General features: G+C 45.6%; 1 protein-coding gene across 1 annotated transcript; it reads left to right on the top strand.

Annotated features, from left to right (window-relative positions):
- Positions 1-666: 666 nt before the first annotated feature.
- On the top strand, positions 667-9,013 carry TSEN34 (tRNA splicing endonuclease subunit 34). The gene is made up of 5 exons (XM_088451020.1): positions 667-907; positions 3,770-4,035; positions 5,530-5,725; positions 7,616-7,897; positions 8,111-9,013. The coding sequence occupies exons 1-5, from the start codon at positions 847-849 to the stop codon at positions 8,296-8,298; spliced, it is 993 nt and encodes a 330-aa protein (XP_088307146.1). The 5' UTR covers positions 667-846; the 3' UTR covers positions 8,299-9,013.
- The last annotated feature ends 2,549 nt before the right edge of the window (positions 9,014-11,562 follow it).

An 11,562-nucleotide genomic window follows, 5' to 3' on the forward strand; every position in this document is an offset into this window, starting at 1 on the left:
AATAAGAGGAAGCTACAAGTGAGAATGATAATAAACAGACATTTCACAAGCCCAAACAGCGCCCCCTGCGCGATTGCACCGGCCGCACTACCCTAGCTACGGCCCTGGTCATTGGCATTACTTAGTCCTTGGGGGCAATGTGCTACAGTGCCCTGTGCCAGCAAGTCTCCCAACCGGCCGCATAGCCCCCAGACCACCCCCGCAACGCCACAAACAGCCCCTCCCGCTGTGTTTGGGGGCCGATGATGCGATTTTGAGCTGAATCGCATCATCATGGCCCAGGCGGGGCCACGATGAAGCTGTTACAGTCACGCGCCACTCCAGCGCCATGTCCCCCGCCACTCCAGCGCCATGTCCCCCGCCACACCGCCCCTATGATACGCCATGCACCCTGGTATCCTGGAGGAGGCAGCCAGAATGTCTTCAAGTATGTGTAAAACACCTATGGCAGCACTGATGGTTGACCTTTCAATGCCCCCAACACTCTATTAGCAAAATTTTGTATTGAGGAGACTAATATATGATAAATCCTCTCCAGTCCTGACTCTCGTTCATGCAAAACCGTCTGCCCATGCCAGATAAGTCTGCTGAGCTGCTCATTAATGCAGGCAGCACGGGACAAGACTCCCTCCCTCCTCCTACATGAGGCATGAGTCAGTAAGAGGGCGGAGAGAAGCCATAGTTACATCAGCACTGTGCCTGCTGCATCTCATTCATTGTGGCCTGTGTAGCCCTCCCTGTAACTGCGGCCGGGCAGGAGGAGGAGGGGAGGGCCGATGCTGGATCAGTGAGTGTCGTGAGTGAGAGGGCGGAGACAGGCAGAGGACCGCAACAGCCCACATACACATGGAAGCAGCAGCGTGCAGGTCGGAAAGTCTGCTACAGGGCCAGGCCAGCGCAGCAGCAGGTAACCGGGGTACCACTCATCAACTGGGGGGAGCACGCACTCACTGTGCCGGGCGAGACAGTAACGCTGCACTGCAGAGAGAAGTGCATGTATGGTGCCGATAGTATCTGTCCTCTTGTAACAAGACCGTAGAATGTATTACTACATATCGTTGTTCTGCAAAAGTGTGGCACAGTAGGTTCCCTTGCCACACCAGCAACATCTCTATCTGCTCACACTTTAGTAATTAGCTACAGCTGTCTGAAGTAGCCTGTCTGGGATTAGATTTGGTCACTCACAATTTTTCAAATTATTTTCTTTTTACCTATTTCTGCTCCTATTGTTTTCTTAATAATAATAATAATAATAATAATAAAAAAAAAAAAAAATGAAATATACTGTAGTTAATTAAAGCAAATGTATACAGCCATCATGTTTTCTCTGCTGTCTGCATACACTGTTTGGTATATGATTATTGTGGCAGGGAGTCAACTTGTCTAATGTGGAGCTTTCATTTGGAATGAAAATCACTGCTTTTTAAAATGTTATTAAACTTTTTTGGGGACTTAGATATATTCTATATTTGTTATTCATATGATGCATAGGAGCCAAGCATTTATGCAAAAGAGCTGGGGTTGAATTTATTTAGCAGCAAGGTTCTGTTGGAATCTCACAGGATACTCGGCCAGGGAGCTTACTCTTGTTTTAGCTTGCAGCACATACTGGTGCGAGCACAAAACAAATGAGTTTTCCATACAGCAATAACTTGAAAATCTGCACATCTGTAGATCGCATGAGGTTGTGATGAAACCAGGCGGTGAATTAAACCTGTCTCCTAAAGTAATTTCTGTTCACGCACGCATACCGTATAAAAGGCTTTTTTACGGGGAGATAAAGAACCAACCAATCAGCTTCTATCCTTTTTCAAACACAGCTAGAAGCTGGCTGGTTGGTACCAGTGACATGCGGTGAGGTCAATGACTGGGGATGCACATATGGAAATCACCCCCTCCCACTCACTGTAACTCTCCCCTCACTACACTAAGCTTCAGTGTCCATTGATTCTCCTACCGGCATCACTGTTTTCTCTTGCTGCTGACTGAGCTCCAATCTCTAAACACTGCAATGCACTTCCTGGTCACATGACAAATCAAAGATGTCCAGTGCTCAAGGCACGCCCCCTTACTCAGAGGCATGCCTCTATTAGTGCTCTTTCAGTGTAGCTTCTACCCCTTTCACACTGCCATCAAATAACCCGGGTTACTGCACATGAACGCGCTTTAACCCAGGTTACTGCACAGTGTGAAAGGGCCCTGTTGAAATAACCTGGGTTGAGCGACCCAGCATTTCATGCTGGGTAACGAGCAGGGTTGAACACTAGTTCAAGCCGCTTGCGATGCGGTGTGAACCGGCAACCCGGATCGAGGCGATCTCATCTCCAAGCGCCGGCTCAGCGGTGTCATGCCGCCAGTCTCAAAAGGGTCCCAGGCGGGTCGCACCCGGGTTTCGATGCGTGTATAAATCCCAGGTGCGAACCGCCAATAGCGATGTGAAAGGGGTATTAATGACTGGTGTGGCCCCGCCCCCTGCTCTGCATGCAGTGTCTGACTATACAGAAGTGAGGCTGAGTTGCTGCTGCCTCATCTCTCGTCTCCCTGCAGTCCCAAGGAGCTCCACAACGCTGGTGAGTGTTAACTATAAAAATGATAAACAAAGATGATGTTTATAATTTATAAATATCTTTGTAGTATTCTAATCATTTTATATCAAATCTCAGAAGTATGTCAGGGGAGGCTGCCTAGCCTGGCTGCATGTCCCTGGTTGGTACATTATGCCTCCACGGTGTATTTGACAGGTCCATGTTATGAGTTTGGAGCAGATTTACACTTGGACAAAGCGATTAAAGGAGGCAAACAGTTATTTGTGTGGCATTCAGGAAAAATGCTGCACACTCTTGCATGAAGCACACAAATACTGGCCTTTTTTTTTTTTTTTTTTTTTTAAATCAGTCTGTGGATTTGAAATGTGCTCTCCTCACACATAGTTTATTAGACACAAAGGGCATGATTCTGAGATAGATGTAATTGCACAAATGCAGCTATGTCATTCCATTCATCTAAAATGCTAAAGCTGCAGGAGGCAACTAAAGAAAAGAGACGACTCCTATCACCATCTGCGATCCTAGAGCTGCGACCAATTGTGGCAATGTTCCCTGGCAATGACCAGCTTACGCAGGCTGGCCGGCTCCTGGCTGCTCGCAAGGCCATGAAGTCTGAATGCAGTCTCTGGCCTCAGCACTCCCAGAAAACGGGAGTGACACGCCCCCATTTCTGGGACTGCAGGCCCCCCTGCACTGCCCACCCAATGCTTCTGCCTGTCAATCGGGCAGAGGCTTGGGGGACCTCCGTGCGATCTTGCAGGACCCGTTCTGCACATGTGCAGGCCACTAAATATCGGATTTAGCATACATTTCTGAATCAAGTCCAAAATTGCTCCTTCTAGTTGGATTGACTCTTTATTCTAAAAGAAGAGCTAAATGTATGTTGGTATTCTGTTCCCTGTGCAACTTTTATACACTTGTCAAATAGCTTCATGTTTGTTTTTGTACAGTTTAGAACCTGCCCTACTTTATATCAACACCAATGTTATTTGTGCTCAATCTGAGGTTCTACTGAAAAGTCTTTGGCAGCAGCATTTAAACACAAGTCATTTGCAAAGGAAGAGTTTATCATTTGTAATAAGTGCGGTGTTGAACGCTCCTGGCACCAGAGATTTGTCCTCCTGCAACTCTCGGATGTTTAGATGTGTACGTAACATGATTCATCCGTACAACAGATAAAACGCATACACTCCCATATGATAAATTCATTTTTATTTCCCAAGATGGTTCCAAGATTCTAATCCACCTTCTGGAAGGAAATGCATTTGTGTGGAATGTAGAAGATGCTCGTAAGATCCGGGAGCAGCACGGGCTGGTTGGGAACCTAATAGGAGCCTTGGTGAGAAAACCGAGACAGAATACACGGCTTGGCCTCCCACTGCAGCTGCTGCCGGAGGAAGCCCGGCTACTGGTAGAAATTGGGGCAGCAACTCTTGTTCGCAGCCGTTTGCAGGAAAGTTCATCCCCAAAACATGATGGGTTGCCCATGGTAGGTATAACATAGAGGATGTAATGCCATGCAACTTAGAAGATGATCCAGTAGTATCAGTACACATTGTTACAGAGCCAGGAAAAATGTCCTCTGTCTGGGGATCAGTTGTCATGGCCATCCAGAATGGAAGTGACGTCATGGCCTACTGATTGTGACGTGGAGCTTTTGTACTATTGGCATGGTTGTATGTGTTTTTTCTTCTTATATTGCTTGTGAAAAGTGTAACTAAATAGCCTAAATTCCTGTCTTTGTCTTGTTCACACACGCCTCCTGTGACTGGTCAATGGCTGTCCCACTTTCCTAAACCTCTGTACCTCAGACCCTTACAGTGTGAGACTTTATCTCCACAAGGTAGCCCCGATTTGTATATGGCATTGGCCTGATTATCATTACCAGGCTTTACCTCCTCCAATGCCCTGCAGATATTCTATAACTATCGGAGTACAAGGACCGCTAGTAATCGGTCATTTCGGCCATACCATAGACGTATAATTTATAGTCAGGACATTATCCTAAATAAAATATCAATGTAGAATATTCACTTGAACACATGGGCCTCCAAGAGAAGGGGGCAGTGGGATGGGGCATGGCTATAGAATAGGATTGTCAGAATCTGTCCCAAGATCATTTTTACTTAACATTTTTGTTGCGTCTTAATACGGGAAAAAATACTTTTTATTATCGGAGATATTAAGGTGCTTTTGGAATGAATACAAATATTTAACATACTGTACACCTGCTGTATTATCGTTGGAAAAGCTGCCAATGGTCTATATATGCAAATGTCATAGAGCAGCCTTCAGAAAGAGCCCATTTGGCTTATCGCCTTTAAAAACTGGATGTATACGATAACGTATACAATTTGAGACCAGGTTAAATGTGGTCTTATTTCCCCTTGCATCGGTTAACTTCTCTACTTCTGTGGAAGTGACTTTGTCTACATGGGAGTATGTAGTTGCATGTGAGTAGCAACCTGGGGCTTATTTATGAAGGGAAGCTTTTGTAAGCCGCCACTTCACGGCCAGTTGGAGGTTAAAATTTAAAACGGCACTCGCGGTCAGTGTAATGCCCGGTGTGCTTTACGTTGACTGCAAGTGGCATTTTAGATTTTAACTTCCAATCCGTAAAATAGTAAATTAGCCCCTAGTTATGAATTGAGTCCATGAGAGGCAGTCCTATTCAAGTTGTGTTCCCAGACCTACAGCACCCAAACCACACGACAAAATGAAATTAATTGGACACCGCTCTAGATCTATTCGTAGTCTATACTTTCTGCTAAAACCAAGTTTTCAAACTCCGTGTGGAATGCTGGAACTCAGAGATTGTATTGCTGGAACTGTGATGTAAACGTGTTTTTTTTTTTTTGCCAATTTGCTTCTCCAATTTCCATATAGAAACATTACCTGAAATAAGATTTTTTTTTCGAGCTTGAACTACTCGCCACTCCCAGTAATAGTGTGATGTGTATTTTTTATTTTATTTTGCTAATAGGACATCACAAACGCTTCTACTACTGTAATCGATGAGGACTCTCACACCAACGCTGAGGCCTATGCACAATTTCTGCATGATAGCTATAAAGAGCAGCGGCAGCTGGCTCTGCAAGAGAAGCGACGCACCCTTGAGAACTTGGCAGAACAGATTGCAGAAGGAAGAAGCAAGAGAAAAAGGCAGCGTGGTGAAAAAGGTGAGGGCAGCACACAATAGTACTTTAAACAATGAAAAGCATTCATATGTTGGCATGAAAAGTGGAATTATAGTCATATTAGAGCTAGGTTAGAGGCATGCAGAACTTACGTTCACCTGTAAGTTTACATTTAACTGTAATTTGTTTATGAGTACGTCTCGTGCGTGTTTTTGCACTGGGCATGCAGAGCCGGGCACTGCGCACTGTGGGCAATGTGGCTGAAGGGGTTTAACGGTCCGATAATGAGTCATTCGCACAAAGGCGAAGTTCAGAGATGGCGGGTCTATGGAATTGCTGACTGTGCAGAGCTGTACGCACACGTAATTACTACTGTTTTAAGGCGGATCTTTCACACCAAGGCTATGGCTGGTATAGGTGTTTACTGATTATGACGACCGCATTGAACCCAGGCATATGGATCAGGGATGTGCGTACAACTTGGCATGTGGCAGAATATATGCATTTAGTTCCATGCGTAGTGATCATGCTAGGTCCGCCGCAGGGCAGGGCGCCGGACCGTAATAAGAGCACTAGTGTACACTCCTGGAAATGGGGCATGGCCATGACAAAATTGTCTTACCCTTAAGATACGCCCCCTTTCATCGCTCTAGGGACGCGCCCAGCACTTACGGACATGCTGGGCTGCCCCCAAGCTCTCCATTCACTGTCAAATGATGCGGTAAGTGTTGCAACTCAACTTTTTACCCCCGTGGGACACTGCGCCTCATGGGTGAGGATGGCACTCAGCAGGCTGTTTCAGCAGGGCGCCGCCATAAGGGCAGGGCACATTTTGCTGTTCTGAAATTGGGCACGGCGCCCTGCTAAAAAAAAAAAAGCCAGGTGGGAACGCTACATGCGCGCTATGTGGGAGCAATTAAGGCTAACTTGCATTCATCTTAAGTTTGCCATAAGTTATTCAAGTGCACAGCAAGGATATCATGGCCGAAGCTGTGTTTTTCTCTGATTTGGTTATTTAGAACAGGATTCTTCCAAATTTGGTCACTATAGCAGCTGCAAAATTTACCCTGGTGACCTGTCTACAGGGGACGTTCTGTATCTGTCCTGTCCCAGCCACAGGCATTGCATACCCTGGCAGTGTTTATCACTGCGGGGGTGGAGGCACTGGCGAGACAGCCAGTCTGGCAGCAAATCAGAATTAATCAGTTGTACTCTGGTAGCAAATCAGACCTTCAGTTCCATGATGCACTGCAGACCTCTTAATCTCCCAAGAGCGAATACACAATATCCACCCCATGAGACTAAGCTCAGTACCAGACCCAGCTGAAATTGCCAATGTTTTGGATGAAGAAATCTTCGGGAAAATGGTGCTTTTGCTGTTCCCAGAGATATGCTCATGTGCAGTAGACTCTGATACAAAGCATACACTGATGTTGTTTTTATTCCACCATGTGTTTTCCCGGTATCACTTGTGAGCAATTGAAGCTAAGTAGGGTACATTTTAGTACTGATTCCCAGGACCTTGGTGAAGACCTCTATTGCAAAACAGCTAAACCCTGACTGACTCATTGTAGGGATGAGTTGATAGTAGGCATTGTAGCTGGGAAACCTGCCAGCTACAAACCAACAGGACTATTTATCCCAGGAGCCTATCACTGGCTTTTATTTTCTCAAGTAATAGCATAGTATGTGGCATAGGTAGAACAGTAACTTAGTGGCCCGTTTGGTGCCTTTCTGGAAAATGAGGAACAATTGGCTTCTATTCCAAAGCTAGGCAACAAGACTAGCTCTACGTTTCATGACTTCATCTGGCTATTTGTAAATGGCCAACTGCCTTAGACTGGTAGAAGACAACATACAGCTGCTTCAAAGTGGACTGTTACAATAGAAAGGTTTAATAAAAGTTGTATAACACAATTATAATATTCACAGAGGAGCCGATTGGGTCATCTTCTCAGGGACCTATTACAGAGTTTCAAGACCTAGAGAAGACCTTTAATTTCCCGGAAGAAGCAATGATGGTGCAGATTCCAACAGCTCGAACACCTCTTGGAAACGTAGAGGAGGTGGATTTACATCAAGTCTCCTCAGACTGGCCGTACACAGGCCAGAAGAACCATGACTTGCGCTACAAGGTTTTCCGGGACCTTTGGCAGAAAGGCTACTTCCTCACCAGCGGCAGCAAGTTCGGAGGGGACTTTCTCATTTACCCAGGTATCATTATCATTGATTCACAACTGTCATAGGGATGTCAAACAATAGCATTTGTGATTGGGCCATTTATGAAATGTGTTTTGATTTGGGATTGTACATGTAAAACCACAGCTGATTGGTTTTGTGGTGCATTCTATATGTATTTTTGGTAATGTTATTTTTTTTTTAAACCATTTCTATTAATCTATGATTTCTATCTTTTAAATCCTACAGCAGATCCCATGCGCTTCCATGCACATTACATTGCCATTTGTTTTCCACACGGTGAGGAAATTGCACTGAGTGACATCATCACTGTGGGACGTTTGGGCACAAATGTCAAGAAGACAGTGCTGCTGTGCTCTTCTAACCTGGAGGGAAGTGTGACGTACACATCTTTGCAGTGGTCGGGGTTGCAATGAAAAACTAGCACTCGCTGTTTGTCTAAGAAATCTGCACTTTGTGTTCATGTCTGTCACGCTGTTCCATAGGAAATACAGAATACAATGTGGACTACAAATGCATTCAGAACTAAGGACAATATTTATGTGATCTTATTGGTTAATGTTTTGTTGTGCGGGAGAAGGTGTAATGACGTCTAAGGGGCCTCTGCTACATTATGGAAGGGATGGAGACGGGAATCCAATGTGCCTGATATGATGAGTTACTGGAGAATGGGAATATATATGTATATGTTTCTCACAAATCTACCCTCCCATAAACTTGGAGAGCCTAAATCCAAAGAAGACATTGCAAAACAAAAAATATTTGATGCCTTATTATTAGAATTGTTCAACCAGCTGCCATTATGTGGTGCTCATTCAGAGTAATGTTTCTTTTGCTTTAAGAGGAGGTTGCTTTTTTATAGCTAACATTATAAGGTTGACTCCCATATTAAAACTCTGTTAACAGGAAGAAATGTTATCATACAGGGGGAGATGTATAAAGGGGGGGGTGGGGGGACAGTTAAGTGCTGCAGTTACTGCCTTCCTGCATGTTGTAATGCAGGGAAGCGAGCAGAATGATAGGATGACAGGGGCGCTGTCATTATCTGCACTTCTATCTTCAAGATAGGGTGCCAATGTGCAGGCAGACGCATGGTGAGTGGCACTGACCATTTCGACAGCTGGAGGGGGGGGGGGGGGGGGGGGGGTGGATGGATGGCTTTCCGACAATGTTTTTAATGCCATTGATGAAACTGCTGCATATTTTTTTTTTTATTATACTGAATTATATTAAATTTAACTTTTTTTTTTTTTTATCTCTTAATCAATGACTTAGCAGGTGCCCTAGAAGCTATTGATATCCTTAGTGGACACTTAGCCAGGTGTAGGCAACATTTTTCTCTCTGCGTTCATTATGTCCAACATTACACGTCAAACAGAATTTCCAGATTGCCGCCACAATTACAAAATATACTTCCATTTAGAAAAGTTGTAGGTGGATATTAAAAATGATGGTGGCTTCCCTGTCCCTCCTTTTCTGCATGGGTGAAGTCTTAGGGGTCTATTTACTAAGCAGTGTTAGGAGACAGAGTGAAAAGAAAGTGATAAGGTGCCAGCCAGTCAGCTCCTAACTGTCATCTCACAGGCTGTGTTTGAAAAATGACAGTTGGGAGCTGATTGGCTGGCATCTTATCACTTATCACTCTGTCTCCTAACACTGCTTAGTAAATAGACCACTAAATGATGTTAGTGGTGGTGTGCGCAGCTGGTTCTGCTCATGGAGTGGGTGGAGATCTGTGGGGTGGATGTCGGCTGTTTGGGTGCCACTATGATGATTTAGGGGTCTATGTACTAAGCCTTGGATGGAGATGAAGGCCCAACCAATCAGCTCCTGTCATTTTCTAGTACAGCCTGTGACATGGCGGTTAGGAGCCGATTGGGATTTTCTCTGTACACTTTATTTCCACCTAAAGCTTAGTAAATAGACCTTACCACCTGTAAAGTGACTGGAGCTGATTGGTTGGTACTTTATCTCTGTCCACTCTATCTCTCTCCAAGGCTTAGTACATGGATACCTTAGTATTGGCGAGATGGGGAGGGGGGGGGGGGGGGTAATCTTGATTGCCACTGTTAATGCTTGCCTGCATTGGTGGTTACGAGGTTTGGCTCACTTACCAGAGGTCCGGGCTTTGCAGGCCATGTTTGGGTTCTCTGGTTTGGAGAGGGTTTAGTGTGCCAATAATGTCTACTCTGTGAGGGAAGTTGGTGAAGGGATGTTCATACCTACATACACTAAGTTATGTAGGGTTATTAATACAGAAAGAAATAGTAACTGGATGCAGAATTTTAGTCAAAATGGCAAACTGGTCAGTGAAATGGCATATGAAAATGAATTGATAAATGTAAGGTATATTTATAACTGGGAATAATTATGCTATTTACAGATTAAATAGAATACACAGATGGGAAAGGGGTGAGGGATACTGGTTGATAGAAAGCAAAGTAGCTGCCAACAATGTCACAGTGTCTACAAAAGTGACTAAACTCCTGGGCTGCATAGAAAGGTATAATGCATGTCACGAATACCTAGTATTTCCATTTAATAAGTCACTAGTTAGACCACTTCTTGAAAATGTGGAATAGTCTTTGGTGTCTCATCATAGAGGAACCTCAGAACTTCCAGAGGTCGGCATCCTCGTTATTACAGGAAATAGCAGGGCTACAGGTTTAAGAATGTAAATCAACTAGGTTTGTCTACTTTGGAAAAAATGAAACCAAAGAGTTGACCTATATTATATGTATATAAAAATATTCTAGGTCGCTGCAAAGATTTGTCTGACAAACACTTCTTATCAATGATCCTACAGAGGACACGGGACCATCCATTGTAAATGAAAAGAAAATGGTTTCACCAAGAGCCTAGGAAGGGAAGCTTTACTGTAAGGGTGTTTAAGCTGTGCAATTTGTTAGCACGAGTTAGTGATGAGCAGTGGCGTAACTATGGAGGGTGCGGTTGCTATGGGGCCCGGCGGCTTAAGGGGCCCGCCGGCCCAGCGATCGCACCCCCTGCACTTTCCATAGGCCGGGCGCCCGCTGAGATTGTGTTACCAGCGGACGCCCGACTCCCACTCAAACCCCGGGCGGCAGCCGGAGGACGGAGCTCACTCCGTCTTCCGGGTCCCGCAATGCACTATGGGAGTCACTCCCATAGTGCCGAGGAGCGGACGCCGGGGACGGAGCTCAGGAATGAGCTCTGTCTTCCGGGTCCCGCAGTGCACTATGGGAGATGTCACTCTCATAGTGCCGAGGAGCGAGCGACGGGGCGGTCGGCGGCTTCACAGGAGCAGGGATAAGGTAAGTTTTTTTTGTTTTGTTTTGTGTTTGCGCCCGCGCGCGTGGGGGGAAGTTACTGGGATCTCACTACTGGGGGCATTACAGAGGGCTCACTACAGGGGGCAGCTACTGGGGGCATTATAGGGGACTCACTATAGGGGGAAGCTACAGGGGGTCACTACTGGGGGCAGCTACAGAGGGCTCACTACTGGGGGCAGCTACAGGGGGCTTACTACAGGGGACTCACTATTGGGGGAAGCTACAGGGGGTCACTACTGGGGTCTCACTACTGGGGGCATTACAGGGGGCTCACTACTGGAGGCAGCTACAGGGGGCTCACTACTGGGGCAGTTACTGGGGTCTCACTACTGGGGGCAGCTACAGGGGCTCACTACTGGGGGCAGCTAC

This window comes from Taudactylus pleione, unplaced genomic scaffold (assembly GCF_031769625.1).
Source record: "Taudactylus pleione unplaced genomic scaffold, aTauple2 ptg000535l, whole genome shotgun sequence".
Classification (NCBI taxonomy): domain Eukaryota; kingdom Metazoa; phylum Chordata; class Amphibia; order Anura; family Myobatrachidae; genus Taudactylus; species Taudactylus pleione.